General features: G+C 34.0%; 1 protein-coding gene across 1 annotated transcript in view; it reads left to right on the top strand.

Annotated features, from left to right (window-relative positions):
* The window catches only part of LOC145937142 (uncharacterized), a 66,988-nt gene that overhangs the window by 12,671 nt on the left and 32,776 nt on the right, over window positions 1-21,541 (top strand). Inside the window, exon 4 of the mRNA XM_083040023.1 lies at window positions 12,077-12,257. Coding sequence (XP_082896149.1) covers window positions 12,077-12,174 — 98 coding nt within the window. The 3' untranslated portion in view covers window positions 12,175-12,257. The remainder of the gene's footprint in view (window positions 1-12,076; window positions 12,258-21,541) is intronic.

Raw genomic sequence — 21,541 nt, 5'->3', positions numbered from 1 at the left:
CCGTGCATAACGACGACCCACAACGTGTATCGCAAATAATCGGTCGGTCGAAAATTAACGTCGCAATCGGGAGACTCAGCTGCTAAATATAGAACACACGCAATTATACGAACAGCCTCGTAATCCGATATCGGGCCGATAACATCTTCGAAAAATGTATTTGCACACACTGTGACTTGTTAGCCACGCCAGAGGCAGAGCGAGTGATTACTGTCTTAATTGTATATTTGCTCGATGTGATGCACGTTTTCAGATATTGTTTCAATCGCGGGGACTACTGTTTTTTGCATTTTTATGTAAAGAGTTCTCTCTTCGTTTACAACCATATAGACAACAAATATTTTGCATCCATATATCGTTTATGTAAATTTTCTCTTTGAATTGTGAAAAAAATTGTAAACTGGTTGAATTGAAAATTCGGCACTCATTTTCGTAAGATGTTTTCTATATAATAATAAAAAAAGAAAATTTAGAGAAAAAATCAGAGCGTGGTGATTTAAGAAAAATTATATTAATAATACAGAAAGAATAATAATAATAAATTTTATTTTTAATTATTATGTAGAAAATACTTTTCGGAAACTAAATTTTTAATTCAATGAGTTATAATTTTTTCCACAATTCAATGAGAAAATTTACATAAACAGAAATATTTTTACAAAATATACATATATGCATGTATAAATATTAATGTAAATGCAAATATTATATACGCGAGCATTATTAATAACGTTGAAAATGTTTTGATATACACTACGTAGAATGTGAAATTACTGAATAATTAAGCGCGCTATTAATCAATTATTAGATATTATTATCCATTGTTATAATAATTATTAGTAAGTTTGCAAACAAGCGCGTATACCAAGCTAAAAGCTAACGCGCCTATAAATATGTTGATGAGTCGACGCATATACAATACGATGCGTAGCGAGAGTTAAATAAATTGTTTAGATAAGAGAGAGTGGCATTCGAAGTAAATTGCTTCAGTAACGAAAGAATTAGCTCTCAAGTTAATTAAATCGTAAGATAGACTTGCGTAATGCGAGGAAACGGACGGCGGCAAATTTATCCGCTCATTAATGAAATACTCGTAAATGAATTTTCGTTAATGAGATTTCATAGCTTTGTTGTGTGCCATGATTATATTACTTATTTATGTGATGCACGCAATATTCTCGGCCCGCATATCAGTACGGTACCTTGAGAGAGACAGAAATTACTCAAGGCCTTTGGGAGAACATTGAACCTTACGAGCACGCATCAGGGTATCGATTCGTTTCAAGGTACATCTCTTGAATTTGTCGAGACACGTAAATTGTCCGTTTTACAACTCGTTCTTTGTTTGCGGAACGCGGCGAGACTAATTGAGAACGAGACTCACGTTGTGCATGTGACAAGCTCGTATTTTTGCAATCTATTGTTTCAATTGGATGCTCGATCCAATTTATGATTTCGACGCATGGGTACGTAACGTAAACAACGATGCCGACTTAACGGCGCGTTCGGTAACATGTGCGGTTTTTTGGAGAATTTTGCAATATAAAAAACAAACATTCGCTTTTTCTAAATGTCATACATGTTGCGTTTAATTGCGAAAATAAAAAGAGATCAAACGTGAGATTAAAGCTTGAAGAAGATCCAAGCTCTTTCCTGATGGATAATAATTTTGCAGGGAAGGTTATAACAAAATTTAATAAAGTTTTTGTATAAATATAGATAATTATTAATATACATACGCATGAAATATGCGTATGTGTATATTAATAATTATATATATTTATTATCTTAGATTGTTATTCGAAAATAGCAAAAATAAACCGTTTATTAATTAATTGATAATTGACTTTGCAATGCAAATGCATAGAATTATTAACGCGTTCTGCATTTTCTGACGAGATAATTCTCGGATTTGTTTAGTTTTATTTATTTAGTTTGCGGTGGATAATGTACTCCAATGTGAAAGTTTGTTCATACCCATATTATCTGGCAGTACATCATCGTGGCATGAATAAAATGACACTTAGCAAATTTTATGTAGATTAAAAATAAATAATATTAAATTTAACAATTTTTATTTTTATTTTCTTCTTATTACGTTGTCTCATTTTTGTCAATCGGAAAATATAACTGGAGTCGCAATAACTTTTTGTTTACCAGTTTAAAAATATCTTCAACAAACATCGCATACAAACACTACATGGTTCAAGTTATCAGAATACCTGTTTCTCTTTGAAGGGAACTTTGCACACACATACACAGGCCATTTTTCAGTTTTGACCGAGTTTTTTCACATGAGAACAGGTTTGACATAAAAGTGTCCGAGTCTTTTCACATGAGAACAGATCAGATTTGTCAAACCTGGAATATTCGCAGTTCGTATGTTTGAATAAATACGGCAAACCACGAATATTCCAGATTTGACAAACTGATCTGTTCTCACGTGAAAAGACTCGGATATCACAATTGAAAAATGGCCTGTAAAGTTCTCAAAGAGAAACAGTTATTCTGATAACTTTGATCAATGTTTGTGATGTTTGTTGAAGGTATTTTTAAGCACTGGTAAACGCCTTGTTTTTTTTACTGCAAAAGAATAGCTAAAAACAGTTATTAATTCATGTCGCCAAAATTATCAGAAAGTATATATGATCATCGTTGAATTAAAACTTAATGGACCTTTTACTTTTCCAGAATATTAATTTTCGCGATTCTAATATTATCAGGACATTTTCAACGTTAAAAATATCGAAAGATTAAAATGGATTATGATATATTTTAAAATAATTGATTTGAAATAAGAAAAAAATCATTAGTGTCAAAGTCGGCAGAGTATCGGATATTCAATGTACAAGTCATCCGATAATTGTCATCCAGTGCGTTTCGCCGGAACAAAAGTTACACGTTGCCGCACGTGGAGACAAAGTGACGCCCCGCGTCGCGGCGCCGTGCGTCGCGTCGCGCCGCGTCTTCGGCCTTGAACCCGTTACCCATGAGGTTCCTCTCTTTCTTTCTAACTGCTTCCTAGATTTCCCAGAAGGCCACGGTCGCTGACGCTCCTTTTCACTTTGATTGTCCATTTATTGGAGCATCCGGCGGAATATACCGCTCTCTGCACAGTCTCTTCTTAGTATTATAATAATCTGTTTTCAAGAAGAATGCGCGGAGTATACTATTTCATAATCTATTTTTTTTATTTCTGTCGCCATCATTCGGTTGTAAACTTATTAAAATGTAGTTTGCATGTTGCGTGAGTTAACGTCACCCGGCGAACCCTGTCCCAATAGATTCGCCAGAGCTGAATCGAATTCATAATTCATTTACGGAGCTTCGATCGGTGGTGCGTGTATATAGTTAAAGCTCGCTAGACGCGATGCGATATCGCCTTCATATGTTTCGATGTAGAGGATGTTCGAAAACCCACCGGATGTTCCATTAGTGGCAGTTTAATTGAGCAATTTGAATTTTTTCTTAGAGAAAATTTCGAGGTATCAAGAATTTTCGAGTTGAATTGAGTTATTAGTTTATTATTGAGTAAAAGAGAAGAGAAATTCTTTGCAAATTGAATTTTGGGCAGCTAAAAAGGATAATAGAATTACATTGTTCACTTAATTTCAAGTGGAGTTTACTTTAATAGAATTTTAATTTGAGACTTAATTACAAAAATATATGGGAAAATTAAAAAGTTGAAATATCTATAAACGATGGCTTTTTCGATATTTTCATCGAGAAAAAATTTATCTTTAAAAATTCTGCCACTAATTAAACATCCAATAATTTTGGAACATCTTACATAATTCAATATTGCTCTATGTATTCATTACATAATTTTCCGATTTCATAAAACTTTTTAATATCTTTATCAATTATAGACAAAAATATAATTGTCTATTATTTATGTTAGTATCAGTACATTAATGTTGAAATTACGACTAGAAATGAAATTTAAATTGTATCTAAGAACATTATTATATTTATATAAGATTATATCCATGAAGGTGTAATATGACTGCTGTAAAATGGTTTTTAATTTAATCGCTATTATATTATCCGTGCCTCTCCGAAAAGCTTCAAACTCAATTACGCTTTGCTAATGCATCTCGCAGTAACGATCGCTCGTCGTGGAATATTATTCATCCCCATATAACGTTTAATGTATATTTCTAGTCTGCTATATTTTTATCCAGACGAAAGAGAGAGAGAGAGAGAGAGAGAGAGAGAAAAATACACTCGATATGTCCGATATTCTGCCGTGATTCGTAGAAAGGAATGTGCAAATAGTTGGAAATATGCCTGATACACTTGACCCTGTACTGGATCACTCGTTCACGGTTGCCACGGTCGCGATCAATTTTTAATCTGCAACAAGTGTGTATCGATAAACGATTGCCCTTTTAAACAAGCAAGTGCGCGTACGAAAGAACATAAAATACACTTTTTCTCATGCATACAGAGATTTTAACGAACCATAATATGTATCTCATGATTGTGATTATAAAAAAACTTTCAAGCGACTCTCTATCCTCTAAGAGAAATTTAATTATTGTTTTAACAATGTTTTATTAATTTTATATATTCTGAAAAAGTTTTTCTCGTTTGGTTATATAAGAGACTGGAATATAAAGAAGGTTAGACTTTATAAAAGTCGTGAGAGAATTAATTAAGCGTATTAAAGATGACAGTCTTGAAAACTTTCTAAACCGCAAAATAGGATCTTTACTTTCTGATGTATCTGTGATGAGCATTAATCGCGTTATCTTTCTTTTACTCGACAACGCTACTGCCGGAACAATTTAATTGTCGTTCTACTTAAAGTTCGTCTCGCCTCGTAATTAATCTTACGTTACGATTCTACGATTCCATCTTACGTTGTCATGAGGACAACTCTCATTGCAAAATGATTGTCTCTTAATGTACGTCAGAGATACAAATAGTAAAATATAACTACTAAATTAGGAAGAAGAATCATGCTATTCTTCTATTATGTTTACTAAAAGTTATCTAGTAATTACCATCAATTGAGTGCTGTTGTATATTAATCATCAGTTATTATGCACGATCAAGAGACTAAGAGATCATAATCAATTTAATTATATAAATAAATAGATGGTATCAAACGACTACATAATTTTACGATTAAATACAATTTAATCAAAAATATTGATGGTCAATTTTGTAAAAAATAAGATAATTATATTCTGACAATTTTAGAACATAAAAATAATTTTTCTTGCTATTAATTTTTTAATTGTGATTAATTTCACATTAATATAGTGACCTTTTTTCTTTTTTTTTTTTTCATTTCAATCTTTTTTTTATTCTAATTGGAAGTTTAGCACGGCAATAAATATGAGGAACCAGACGCTTATCGCGAGAAAAGAGGTTTTTTTGAAGGCTATGTACATGTGTATATATTGGGTGCTTATTTGTGTTGTCGAAACGTTTATTAATCTTCGTTTGCTTTTCATTTACTCTTCGTTCATCATGCTATGCGTGATAATCAAATAATTTTATGTACACAATTTTCATAATTTTCGAGAGACGAGATTACGAACACCATTTGCACCATATGCAGATTATCTACATAATCATATAAAAAAATATATATCATGTAAACACAAGTATTTATTATGTACGTTTAGAGATCTTATATATATTTATTATATATACATATATATATATTCTTCGCTACAATTGCATAACCGTTTTGCAATTTTATTTTACAAGAAAAACTTTCGCTGTTCGATCACAGAGTAAAAATGTTATTTTAGTGAATATATATTGTCTCGTAGTGACATATCCGGATATTCTATAAGATCGAATACGAAATATGTTTGCCACGTGCTGTTGAAGCAAGAATTGGGAAGAATTTGTTGCAATTTCTCTCTCTCTCTCTCTATCTACTTTTTTTCTACGCTATTATTTTTTCAAACCGTGCCACGAACTCGGAAATCACCACTTCGGGACAACTGACGTGGGCGATGTGACTGACGTGAAGATGATCCTCTTTTGCGTGAATTTCATGGTGGTATGTGTGCTCAACGACGGTGCCTTATGTTTGCGATTGTCGTCAGCTATTGCTCATCAAAAAACGACATGGTCGTCAGTATGCGATGTTCGCCAGCAAAACATTTGGCATTTGCAGTGAGAATTATTGAAGAGAGACATAAACTTCCATATCGCATCTGTATCTATACGTGACTACCGTTTTTTCCGCTGGTGATTTACGGAGCAACAATTTTCGCGACATCGCGTTTCTAATTCTAAACTCGTCCAAGACGAAAGAGAAGACCATCACCTTCAAGTCTGTCGATTATTGCTCACCGTTCGAAAATAATTCAGGGACCGTACTATACGATTCTAATTTCTATCGATTTTGCGTAAAAAAACTGCGCATGTTATTTTATGGCGTAAACGATGAGATCTAAACATACAGTTTTAATGTGAAGAGGCTAAAAGGCTTGAAATTGTTAGATAAACTGAATACTGTATGTGGGGTAGCTATTCTAAATGAGATTTTAAAAGACTAATATCTGTTTAAGTATTAATTTTTTCATTCTGTATGAGTTTTTTCATGCTCCGCTTTCTACTTTCTGTAATTAATGTATGTACATCGTAATGTTATTGTACATTTAATTAAAATTCTATATTTGCTTTTATAGTGACGTATTATTTTACACAAGAGCGGAATATTCCTTATACAGTTTGCCCTTTAAACCCATTACGGTATCGTCATCAATCAGGATTGTTCTATAAATGGGTCAAGTATTACGTGATCGACGAAGACAAACAGATCGCTACTTCTCGTGAGAATGCACAGGATGGTATATTGACCGTAGAACATCTTCGCAATCTATTATTTCAAACTTTTCTTTATGTACCAAGCTTTATACATCACTGTTTTCTCTTGGCCAAATCATGATTTAAATTTTAAATCCTTAAGAAAAAGAGAAAGAAACAGTAACGGCATTAAAAAATTTTGTATATAGATAATCATAATTAGAGTCTCTTTTCGTTTTGCAGTTATACGTATCGTCCTTTGAAAGTTGGCATCGGCCTTTGTGTAAAACATACTAATATTCATATCTGAGTCATTTTATTATACATAGCCATGGAATTTCTCATCAAAATAAATGAGATATATGTAATTAAACGAGATCATAATTATAAACATATATTCTCTATGTAAAGTCGTTTGCAATTTTATTAGTTTTCATGTTAATTGTCTATTAGTTGAGAGTATTATATATTTTGAATTTTTTAAATTTAGAATGTGAAAGATAGAAAATGTTAAATTGAATGTGATATTATGAAAACGTAATGTGTGTGACGTACGAAATTCTCTTATTTCGGAGATATACATATTGTGCGAATACTGTGAATGACATGTCGCCGTTATGAAGCATGTCTCATTGAGCTTTATATCTATATACTCCTACGGTCGTATTATGAATTCGTTAAACGAAAAAGGAATTATACTTTCCAGCTCCTGACTTTATAAATTACAATGATAGCTCATGCTGTAATGCTTTTCTTTTTTGCAAAAATTGCATTCGGAAATCAAGTAGAGAACTAGAAGACAAAAAGAAAAAAAAAAAAAAAAAAAAACAAGTACAGAATTAGAAGAGTCATATATAGTTTCTTAGGCTTTTGTTACATCTGATTATATATCTTTAGCCTTGAAACACTTTCAGATATACCCAAGTATCGTTTATCATGATTAACGTGCCGTCATTCTTGTAATTACCATCTAAAAGAAAAATAATTCCATGTACAACGCTAGCTGTCCGTATGTTAAAATGGCACCATTAACGTCATTTGATATCAGTCGTTGTTATTCGAGGAAAATATTATGTGTATCTAACGATCTCCTGCGGATAACGCCGCTGATATCTTTTTTGCAACACGTATATTGTATATTATGAATCGCGCGCTGTCGCGGTGAAAAAAAGTGAATAATGAATTAATCAAACCATAGTTTAGCCTTATATTCGGGATATATTGTATCTTCCTCGATCCCATAAAATTCGCGCTTGCTATCAGACAAAAGCTGTCTTTTTAAAGATATCGGGTTGGGTTGTCACGTGGGCGATGGAGAATGAATGAATGAATGAATGGCGAGAGCGATGACGTCGAGAAAACGACGAAATTGCAGGAAGAGATGAAAAAAAAAACCTAGACGTGATAAAGCGATTATCTTTTCTCTTCTGTTACCCGCCGTATCGATTTTTAGTACATCACGTCGCGCGGAAGTAGTTTTTTATGTTACCTATCTATCTATTTGTGTGTGAGTGATCCGAGAAATTCAGAGCATCTAACTATATATTTTGCGCAGCTCTAAGTCGACGCTGGGGAAATCTGCGTTATCGCGAAGAGTTTTTCGTTTTTAGCAATCCCCGGATTGTATCGTGACTCGTAAACTAATGACTTTGGATTTTGTTTCATTAGGATCGTTCTTTTTACTGTGTAATCTAGGAGAGTAGTAGAGAGATCAAATTTTTACCAGAGATTTTATCGAAGATTTAATCGCGAGTAATTTTAGTTATATAACTTTCTGGGAATTTGCTATCATCTGCGGTGATTAATAGCAAAATCTAAAACGACAAATTTTCTTTACGTATATTGGAAATTATTATTTTTAATATCCGATAATGTTAATGATAATATTATAATTTGGTAATATAAATATGGAAACTATATTTAATTACAGGCTCTGAAAATTATATGCAAACTTTGATGAGAGAAAAATATTATAGAGAGATTTGAGTTATATATAAATTATTTAATTTAATAAAGAAAAATTTTATAATTTATAAAAAGTTGTTTAAAAAGTGTATGTATATGAAGGATCGTATTTAAATATTTATAATCGATATATTATATATGTATATAATATATATATATATTTATAATCAATTTTTTTAGTATCTAATGTTTTAGAATGATTGCGCTTGATAAATTACGGGGTATTTTAACATGATCTAAAGGTTTAAATAAACCTTGAGATTGATGATACAGGCGGATACAACGTCGCCTAATTATAATTCCGATCTATAATTCGATCGTCTCTCACGACCAGAGTTTTCGAGGATGACATTATCCTACATCGATCGATACGACTAATGACAGAGCCTATATAGCGAGTATATATATATATATGTATATCGTCTCTCTTTCAGGTAATTATTGCTCACGATTAATTCGCAACTGATCGTATAATTGACATTTGCGCAATCCGCGCGGCTTGATTTTCGGGTTTCCTAGTTCTGCGATAGCGTGCCACAGTAATTGCTCCAGCTTATCGTGAAATTGTATCGATATCAGTAAATTTAATGTAGCGATTAATTTCTAATTCGCTACGTGCTATTGATTTTGAATAATGTAACCAAAATTGCGCGACGACGCGGATACGCACATACGTTACAGATATACGCGTACTCACAATCAGACATTGTACAATAATTAAATTTTATTAATTTTAATTTTACCTACTCTTCGAACAATGCATTAATAATGAAATTATTTAAGAAACAATTAATTCCCCACAAGTTTAAATGATTTGATGTTTAAGTTTAAATGAAAATCACGACTGGATATTATGAGAATTCGCGGAATTGCAGATGCAATTTTTTTGCGTTGCGACTTTTAATCCATGATGTCGCAATCCGTGATATCGGTGTTTTCATCTTTTTTCATTCGCACTCGAGCATCGGCAGATCAGATCCCGCTCGTCTAAAATAGTCTCTCACAATGCCACGTCGGGGCGAGCTTAAGGATAGAGCAAACAGAGAATGGCATATATGTGAATAACGAAAAATTCTCTCGCCCACATTACTCAACCTTACACACACACACACGCACACGCACACACACATACACACATATATGACAACTTTTTATACTTTATTTCGCGCAACCCCATCGGACATTTGCCACCGACGCATCGCGTACAATTTTGCTTGCTTCGTTGCGACGCGTGATTCCGAAGAGACGTGACTCTCATGTACAAACGTAGATCTACAAAGCTCTTTACGAATCCCACACGTATTTGCCCTGATTCATGTGAATCCGACGAATCAGTCGACGTCACGATGCGATTCTGGCGTACCGTCGAAAGTTTAGTATTGATGAAAATTAGCCTGAACTTCGGAGGCCAATCAATTGATTTAACGCGACGTTGGAGAAATTCGTGTCGAATTAATTTCGGGACTCGTGAAACTGCAATTATCGCTAAATGAGAATTTACATGCTTAATCCTTCTTTTCTTCTTTTTCTTTCTCTTTCTAGTTGACTCGGTAAATGAATTTTGTTCAACGCGTCTAAATTATTATATATTTAGAATCGACGAATTGTAGCGTAAAATGATTGAGCGAGCCAATATTTCGTAATAAAAATTGTTATTCAATAAACATCGCAATTGCGCATCAAATTTCGCGCGAGTTACGCGTATTTCACTTTATATTTTTGTATCTCGCATTCGTGCGATATTGCTTCGCGATAATGGAAATAAATATGCAATAGGTAATTAAAAGCAGATGGTAATCTGCTGTATTCGTTACATGCAAATATAATTGATTTTGTAGATAAACTTGCGTCGTTTGATTTCTTAATTGAAAATTTTCTACGAGAAATGAAAATAAAGATTAACGCGCGGTTTGAATTTGTAGCTTTAATATGTTAATTTAATATTTGTTTATAATATATATAATATATATTATATTCGTGTTATATTATAGAAAGATATTAAAGGAAATTTTTATATAATTATTTATTAATTATATTGCGATATAAATAATCTAATAAATAAAGCTTGAAGTTTTATAACGTATCATATTTTTTGTCTGCAAGAGCTTTATCTTTATTATTAATTTAAATACGCTTGCAGAGGTATTTTTCCATATTATATAATAATTTGTGTAAAATAATGCGATGTTTTTAGAACACATATGTATATATAAATGTGCATTTCAAGCTTTTTCAGTATTTCAATCGTAGATCATTATTGTCGTCATCGATTATCAAACTGTGCATGGATATGGCATAAAATATGAGCTGCATTAGTCACTTTTGTTCGGAATAGCACAAATTGACTGTTAGACCGAATCACTTTCCTCATCACTTCTTGCCCTCACCCCTTCATTTTTCACGCTTCCGTTGATGATGTCTTATCACTTACAAGCATACTTTTTGCGTGGCAAAAAGACATTTATAAAATTTGTGTCAGCGCCAAATCCGCGCGCAATAAATCATGGATATGTTTTGTTGACTCTTTATTTATAGGTACTGAATGTCTCGGATTCATTGTACTCGTGGATAATATGTGATATATAATATTGATGCAATTAAGAGTAATTATCGAATTAATAGCAAGTTAGTTATCCAATTATTAGTAATTACATATGTAAGCCGCAATTTATCGATGACATCATTATGTGTGATCAATGGCTCATTAATCTCGTTGCATTTGATATCGGTATCCGAAGCTGTATTTATACATTGAAAGCGGGAATTGTTGAATTTGAATTTGCATAGGTCAGCTTTGCTGATGCTCAGATACAATACGATGAAACAAATGAGCAGACGGTGCACACTACTAAATTGCATTATGCGTTTCATACGGTAAACATGTGACTGCGAAATTTATGCTTGTTGACAATGGACTATCTACGAACGTTTGCTTACTGCGAATATATCGATTCAGGGTCTTCGGAAACATATTACAGACACGAAGAACTATCTACACAGACGTAGAATTGTAATTTGACGAAGCTTAAATTATGTTTGCAATCTACTTTGATAAATTTGCTCTTGCAAATTTTCTTGCAAGATTTGTTAGAATTGTTGAAAAGATTTGCACACCGTTTTTTATTAAAAGTGATTGAGAAATTTTGTCCAAGTCGTTTTATATTGCATATGCCTCTGTTTTGAACTCGAAGAAAAAAATATTTTATTTTTAAAAACAGATTTTAATGTATTTTTAATGATAAGTTGACTTAACGGCAGGCAATACCGTGTTAGAATTTTATTTAACACGCTCATAACCGTCTCGCGAAAATAATTCTCCGACGTTTATTTTCAGATCTCAGACAGCAGTCGCAAATAAGTTCATCGTCACGGCCGATAATGAGCTACGCAAATGAGTCATGGAACTTCGAGATCAATTTCAAAGTGTCCTGATCATGGAGGAACGGTTCATGCTTCACGAAATTGAGAGGATACGAGTTTTTTGATTGTCACAACGTGTCGCAACTGATTTACAAGTAAGTTAAAAAAAGTTATTTTAGAGTGATTCTTAACTTATACAAATCATCTCGAGGATTTGAAGTATATTGACACATTAAACACAATATGAATTTACAATATAAAATTCAGAATTTAAAAAAATTTTCGTCTTATTTTTTTGCGTGTATAGTGTTATTTGTCTCAGAATGCATAAATTATTATTATCATTAACTCTTAAACATATCCATCTCATAATTTAAAGATTAATCTTAAAAACTGAAGCTTAGCAAAATCTTGCTTTTCAATTGGCTCTGGCATATTTTTTCGAATTCTTTTTCTTCATTTAAAATTTATTTCAAAGAAATCTTTGAAAATATTAGAGTATAGATTGTATATAAAAAATTATTATATTTAAAATATTAATATATATTTAGAATATTATATTATTTAAAAAAATGTTATTATTTTAAAATATATATTCCTCTTATTGTTAGAAATTTTTCAAACAAAATGATAAAATTTTACGAAGATTGTCGTAAAAATTTCGATCAAGTTTTTAAGATCTGAGATTCGTGAGATATTTCAAGGAAAAGCTTAAACGACCATTGAGACAAGATTGACTTTAGAAAGTGACGTTCTGGAATGCGAATTCGCCAGATTCGCCGCTTTCACGTGACGACTTCAATGTCATATGACGATAATCTATAAGCGTGTTCTTTACATAAACGTCGGTGAAATGTAGTTCAGGGGTGAAGCCATACGGCGTAATGCGAGCTCGAGAGAGAAAGAAGAAATAACAGCGACGTTGCTCTTGAGATAGGTTCTGTTTATTACTGAAATCTATACGCCGCGTAAGTGCAGTAAGGTCGTGTTTCTAGAGTGCTTGGGGAAAAAAAAGAACAGTATAAATTATAATTTCAGTCATGCAGGGACACCTATTTAAGAGAGACTACCCCTAACAAGAAAGTAAACAAGATAGCATTAATATATCGCATAATGCTCGCTGATTTACATTGTTGGTTTATTTTAGTAAAGAAGTCGTTTAATGCTTGTTTCAAATATTATGATTGCTTTGCTTGTATACCCCGAATTTTGGACCTTGTCGAGAATTTTTACGATTTAATTTTACATAAATTGCGAGAAAGGATAACAATAATATATGTATATAATTTTTTACTATACAACTTTAAAAAATAAGAATGATTTAATTGCCCAAAAAACCTATCGCGATAAATTGAGAGTTAACAGAAGGTAAGAGAAGCATAAAATTATCACAGTCAAAGTGGACGTTAATTAAACTTATTGTTAGACTACTAATTAAACTTTCGGCTGCAATTACTCATTTCTGACCGTTGCATTGGGATAAGCTTATTTCATGCAGTCAGCAAAGCACACAAGAGAGTTGGATCACCATTGTTGTCTGTGTAAAGATTTAGGAATATTCTGCGTGGAAAGGATCAGAAAACGTCGACACGCGAGAAATGTTACAGGACAGAATTATGTTACTCGTACCTACGAAAGTGGAAAATACTCGCGAATATATGTCAAGCGTGTGTTATTTTAGAATTGTCGCATCGTAAAATTCGCTCGCGTAAAATTTCGAGATCGCAGAAGAGGTTCTGAGCTATATGCATAGACATATTGTCCATTGAATTTTTCGACGATTTTAAGTGCACAAATTCTTTCTTTTTCCAAAAAGACAAAAAAAAAAAGATAAGAATCCAATGGAGCATTCATTGTATGATGGAGTCTCTACATTAGTTTAAATTTAAATTAAAATAAAAAACAATTTCAGTGGCGCATTATTTTGAAAAATTTGTATATATATATATATATATATATATATATATATATATAAACTAAGAACAGAATTTTTTGACGTCAATTTATAACGAGATCATTCTATTAATTAATAATTCAGAGAAAGAAAGGAAGGAAGAAGATAAGCTCTTTTATATTTAATAAATTGCTTTTCAGTTTTCTTTATGGAATTAAAACATTTCGTGGAATTAATATCTTTCGTGCGAAAAAACATGTGGCATCTAGCTAAATCCTCTTTTGATAATTTACGCGTAAAAGCGTTGTTTTCATAATGATCAGGTATTCAGTTTGTGTGCGGTGCGATATACTTGGTAATCATTGTCCCTACCTTAATCTGACCATGTTCGCACTCTCGAAGCGTAGCCGTTAATCTCGAAAATGGAATCCCGGATTAAGGTCCGTAAGGACCGCACGGTCGTAAGTACGTCGCTACGCGCAAAAGGCGAGCATGCATCACGTACATATACGTGCTTTAACCCTGACACAAATGGCTCACGCGGCTTTGAGAAACGCAGCTTTGTTTTGGAAAAGTTGAATTTAGACTGCCGTCAAGCGTGAGTCAAGAGCTCTCATGCCTCGGGATTTATTTAATTGACCCGGATGCGGCGCGATAAATAATCTCGAACGATATCGAGACGCTGGAAATGAATCATCCGTTTTAGTTGCCGTCTTTTTCATCATTGCGTTTTAATCGATATTTAAAAAATTTAAAGATCAATTAAATGTTAATAATGAAAAGCGAGAATCGACATATTCCATTTCAGATATTCTACTTTCATCAAGCAAACGTAATTGGACACACATTATGAACAATTATATTCCAACAATTATATTCTATGTATATCGAGAATCGCATTATATTATATTGTATCTTTGCACGATCATAGTGCTCATGTACGATGTATGGAAAGGTTTGATATACCTGTCGGCAGCGATTCATGACCCAGTAAAATTTGACGAGAGATTTTTCCATCGTCCATGGGGATCTGCAATAACGACGATGACGACGTTTGATGCAATAAAATTCGCATTTCGATAGCGCGTTAGCGATGAAACGCAGTAAGTGAAAGCTCATAAAAAGCGAAGAACAGTTTGAGAGAAATAGTCGCGCTCTTCATCGTTTCAACGCCTAAGATCTTTTCTGCATTTACGCTGAAATTCGTTTTCTCCAATAATGAAGTTTTCGACTGACGTTTACTTTTCACGGGCTTTTCTTCCGCGAGAACTTATTGCCTGCCTCTCGGCTTTCTCTCTTGAACGATATCGGTCAAGGTCATTGAACTCGTAAAAAGTTGCCAAATTCTTGAGAGTTTTCTCGAGTATTGTGATCTCCGAAAAGTTCAAACATTTACACCTTTTGCGGCCGACAAATTGTATTTTAAAGTTTCTCTTCCAAATTTAAGGTAATTAATTCTCGTTCGAGAGCTAAAAAGTTGTTGATCGTTCCATCGTGAAAATGAATTTGTGGATTTCTTGATAAAAATCAATCAGGAAGCAGTTCGTTTGAAGGAAAGGAAAGACATTTAAATACATTTACAAGATGTAAAGGAACACGGAAGTGGCTTTAATTATCTCTATTAAAATAATATATACAAATTATTTTCCTTTATTCGTCGCAAATTTGCCGCATTATTTTTGAAATTTTTATTTTTGAATATAGCGCGTGTGCAATATACATAAACGTTGCGCACTTTAATGCTTCTTATTAAGTGCAAGCAGAGACATTCTGACGTTGCCATACTGTGATATTACGCGAATTTGAAGTCAACCCGAAGCTAATTGATGTCTAATGCAGACGTACATTGTCGAGCACTTCGCACGGCATTCACTTAGCTGGCTCGACTCTTTACGGCTAAGCCCAATTTACACAAGCGAGACTCTTGCGCTGCTAAAGTACCCCGATGCCAACAAATTTGCCTCTCGGCGCTCTGTCAATTAATACGGGAAAATTACGGGTTTGAAACAAGACAAGCGAGAGCGAAGTTCGCAGCAGCTTTTAGTGTTTCAGTAGATTCGCATCTTGAGAAGTTCCAACATCAGCCGTACATTCAATTATATTATATTCCGTTAGACACGTGTTAGAAAAAACCCCGTTTGAAAATGAAATGAATAGTTTCTTTGTTTGTAATATAAAAGTACAAATGATATAATAATATAATTATACCAAGACTGTAGAGATTGTGACTTTAGAAGATTATCGGGAATAACCGGGTCATCGACTTTCGGGGATTTACTTATGGAAGGAAGGGATCGCATGCAACCGACTCGTAGGAGAAAATCCTGTTCGGTAGAAAGCAGAAAGCGAAGGCCGCATCGAGGGCAATGATCCCTTAAGTTGCGACCTTCGCCTGGTTTTCATCCCTTCGGGACAGAATGACAGGTCGGTTGTCCCTTGTGGCCCGTGTCACGCTGTAAATCAAATTCTGCACAATTCTGAATACATATTGCAAAGAAATCATAGTGTCTTGAAATCATATAAACTCGTAAAAGCTCGCATAGAAGGAAATGCCTGGATAACCTGAATCTAATATACATTTTCTGCACACAGCTTCTCTCATTGATTTTCTTGTTTATATTCTATTTTTCGTCGTCATCGAGCGTGCATACGTGACTCTATTCCACGTGCGCGAAATTTGAACTATCGTCGAAGTTCGAGCGAAAGTTGAGCATGTTTTTAAGCCCGTTCTTCGTGCTGTACGACGCTCCATAATGCCTCAGACACTTGATTCAAGGAGTAACCAATTAAGTGTCGCTTTGAGAATAGCGCGTAGCTAAAACTTTGCTAAGACTCTGTCGAGACGTCTTGAAACGAGTATATACGCGCGTTTATCTCAAAAGAGACCATATCTTCTCATACTATACCTTCTCATTGAAGAGAGACGCGCGTCGAGCGTCGCGGTATTTTCCCTTTGACGTTGGTCGATGCGAAATATAAAAATGGTATAATGCAAAGAAAAGAAAACTTGTATTGAATTTTTACGCGCCGCGACTCTTTAGATTCTATATAGACTGTCGATTCTCATCTCGAGATTTACCAACCTCTGTCGCAGACGGCATAAATTAATGAGGAAACTGTCGTGGTGCCACGTCACCTCGCGAAGAGAAGGAATGGTAAGCAAATCCACCAGACGAGCGGTAACAAACTCGAGAGATCCGCGTAAATATTTACGAAACACCGGGGATGATGCATGAGCCGGTCACCGCATTAATGCAATATGCCGTGAATGCGAGTACGCCGGACGGTTCGGTCAAGCCACGCGAATTTCGCGGTTTTGACTTGCGGTGGGTCGATCGGACCGCGAATGCCGAACGTGTCGCGCTATAATCCGTCGGACGGATGCGCGATTTAATACACGATCATTTCATTGCATGAATTTCAATCAGTCCGACACGTCGCGTCGCCAGGATTTCTCCATAGGATGTGCGGCGCGCTTTGAACGCAAGCGCGACGCCCACGCAGGTAGGTCGACAACCTTCTGCAAGGCAGGCAGGCAGGCAGGCAGGCAGGCAGGCAGCCAGCCAGCCGGGATGTACCCTGCGATCTATAGTAGCAGCTGCAAATACGGGTCACGTTATTCAGGTCAACGGGCATCGTCCTTGCTATTTCGCTCCCCTTCCGTTCCTCTTTCGCGACCCAGCTCTTCCTTCCTTCATTTCTTTCCTCCCTTCTTTTGCACTTCCTTATACGTGCCTGTGTTGCTTTTCCTCCTAACTTATTCCCTGGTTTTCCCCTTAGTGTATTCCCATGACACTCATAGTTATCTCCGGATGCGCCTCACGTTTAGCTTTAAGTACTCGTTATACACCGTGTATACACCTGGTCGCATTTCTATTTCCGGGAGAGACACGCTGGCGAGATACTGCGCTCTCGGTCGCAAGTTTCAAACAATTCGCCGCGTCGAAATCGTTCTGATTATCGTAATTGGCATGCAACGCAAAGAGCTTCGTTTGTATTGTGCGCTTAACTCTAAGCGGATTAAGCAGGATCATGTAAGATAATGTCCTGTCAATCTCGATGTATTATGATTGTTAAGTGGGGATAATTATCTTCTGATATATATATAATACTTAGAAAATTGCATATCTGGTATATACTTGTAGATAAAATCTCAATTTTAAATAAAATCTAAATCTGCATACATATACATATGTATAAAATTTGGTCTTATGAACTCTTGTATATTATTAGCAAAATTCTTAACAAACAAGTTTTTATAAATAAATTTCTTTTATCCCTCGAGCTATGTAAATGACAATAACACAAAAGCTTAATGGTATTTTTTGTTCTTGGAGATATTTGTTTTTACGTAAAAATAAGCGTAGAAATAATTTTTCTACTAAATAACAAAGACTAAATAACAAAGCTATCAATTACACGAGAAACGCGAGCTTTTTATTTGATTTTATTTTTTATTCTAACATACATATAGTCAGTTATAAATTAATGTTAATTATGACGATTTCTATTGTACTTTTTTACCTCGATCAAGCGTCTTGTAGAGACTTACTGTGTGAGAACATTTTGTAATAATGCAAGATGATAAAGAACACAAACGTACATGAGGTGTCGTTTGATTTTTCAGGTCATGGCTGTTTTTGATATCGTTTGATTGATAGGTTTTCATCGATTTGTGCATAGGGGCGAACAGCTGTATTACTATTTAAAACCTCAGACCTCGCGCTTCCAATATTTTAACTTTTCTTACAACATAAGGAAATGAAATAATAATGAATATGAATAATTAGCCAAGTCTCTAGACGACGTACGATGCAAATAATCTTGTTATGGCACGAATTATAATATAGCAAAACACTATCAGTTTAACGAGAGGAGAAAATTAAAGCTAGTGATGGTTTTACTCATGATAATTACGTTTAATAATAAAATTACGTTTCTCGCAACTATATTCATTAATCTCTAAATTGGTAAAACTGATGCATATATATATTTTAATTATTGAATATCGCTTAATGATGTTTGACTAAATTATACTCGTTGAATGATAATTTATTAATATTGTGTAATTGTTCAAAATGCTCTCTACCTTTTCGCGAGGATGAATAATTTAGAGAGCACAGGAAAATTAAACCTCAGTTCTTTTTCAGTTATTACATAAATATGTTAGTGGCATGCAATTATTTCTAGATGTTCTGAAATATCAACGGTATAAATGCAAGATTGTAAACGCATGTGCAATGTTATATTTGCGAAACGTAACCTTTCACGAGAAAATTTTTTTAAAATTTGCGCACTATATATATGTATATACGACCTGAGTATTCCGTGTAACCATTTCTCTAACGCCAGAACCAGGAGCTCTTAAACTATACCATTTGAAACTCCTGATCGTAAAAAGCGCAGATATGAGGTATACATATACACATTTAGATGATAGCGAGCCTTATCTATAGCGATCGACGACGTTATAAAGTGACGCTCGCGCTATGTAGAGGGATATTTATGGGAAATTCTGCGGCAAAAAATTGACACCAAAGATAATAACAATAATAGCTTGACTCGAGGAACGGCATCTCTGAGCCGCGTGAGAACTTGTTAAGTTGGTGATTCGATTTCGTTAATGGCTCGTGTCAGATTTCGACTCTACGAGGCCGACCTACTTTCCGACGAATGAAAAGCGTTTCCTGCGAAAAAAAGTAAGTCTTTTTTTCGCCGGAAGACCTTCATGCCTCTCATTTTCCCCACAGGCTGTTGCCGAATCCGTGTAAAAAAAAAGCTGTTGACTTTAATATCTATATAATTCATTAGTGTCATAAATAATTGAAAAAGATTGATAATTGATAAACTGTTTAAACAAATATATGAATGAATAAATAATATAAATGAATAAACGAAAAATATATAATTAACGACACGTATGAACTAGCTCTTCGTTAGACTTTTAAGTGCAACGAATTTAATCGAGTGATAAAGTGGTGCTTCTACATAAGTATGAATGGAAATGCAATAAATCGATTTGCTCTTGATGCACATATACATATATAGCGGCATATATTGCACTATTTGGATAAAGCATTGCAAACTATAGGAAATTATTATTCATGATAAATAAATTTATGTGAAATATAAAAGAATAATTCGTTTTCTTTCTCAATAATCGATAATACTTGAACTTGATACTCTTTCTAGATCAAGGTATACGGTTACGATGATCTATTTGCATCGTTAAGAAGTAATATCGTAATATTTTATAGCGATACTCTGTACATGTATGTGTATTTGAGTGAGATATTAATAGTACATGCAATATCATATGTGTATGTACACAGGTTTCTATATAGAGTGTGGAAAAATTTCACGAGTAAAATAAGCATTATTCGTGTTTTTTTCCGATCTCGCTGAGGATGTACTTTTAACCTTAATGTCATACGGCCGAGGAACATATATAAATTTATAGAGTGAGTGTATAAAATACATTGCATAGGACGCATTTGTATGATGTAAGGTACGAGTAGGTAGGTATAGGTTAACGAGATTTCTTTCAAGGTCACGGTAGGGGTGTAACGGTAATTACGTTAGTCAAATAGAGTATATAACTTGGTATTTTACTACCGTCAATACACATTAAAGTTAATTAACTGAGGGACGCGAGGGATAATTGCAACACAGATGTCTTCTCGTTTTACAGAGCCTGATCAGACTGACGATGTCGACAATCTAAAGTTACGCGAAACATGCCATTATCATTATCACGCTTTTCAAACATATCGTCAAAGACTCACTCGTGTCAAAAGAAGACTCTGTAACCTCTGTTTTATTTTTACATGATGACAACATAAACGATGTCTAATGATAATTTAGTTTCTATCCGCTTTATTATGTTTGTGCGGAGAGAAACGCTCCTCGCATGCACCGAGATTAGATTCTGATTTTAATTTCGCTTTTATAAAAGAGCCATTACTGTAATTTCTTAACTTTTTAACGTACTGTCGTAGCATCTCGATATTAAATACATAAAGGTAGCGACGTCTAACCACATTTGTGTCACGGGCGTTCCATCTCTCTCTTTGCGGAAAATTTCGCAATATTATTTTCCATTGAGTAAACGAAGGCCATCGCATAATTCTGTTTTCAACTCTGTCGCTGCTCTCTTGGAACATTGTTCGATTAATTTAAATCATTCTCTACATTGTGAATCTCATGCTTAAATGTTGATAAGAAAATAATTGAGAATTATATTTACATTAAAAAAACGAGAAGATTAATGCTAATCATTATTATATTTAAGGGTCATGAAATAAATATTTCAGCTTTAATTAATTGATCATAGCCAACGAGTTTAATAGTCGAAAAATTATTTATTAATAACACATTATAAAAATAGATATTTTCTTATGATATTATTACTAACAAGGACAAACAACATGCTTTTTGCTGCATAGTCTATCCATGTAGTTTGCCCCTTGGGATCATATATAATGAAAGAATACCCACGCATGCAAGTTCTGACAGAAGGAATTACTGATGTGGTATTTAAATTAC

This window comes from Prenolepis imparis, unplaced genomic scaffold, assembly GCF_030444845.1.
Source record: "Prenolepis imparis isolate NDT839.2.m4 unplaced genomic scaffold, iyPreImpa1.0 SCAF_6, whole genome shotgun sequence".
Lineage (NCBI taxonomy): Eukaryota > Metazoa > Arthropoda > Insecta > Hymenoptera > Formicidae > Prenolepis > Prenolepis imparis.
Note: the sequence above shows the minus strand (reverse complement) of the source record. Positions and strands in the feature narration are given on the sequence as shown.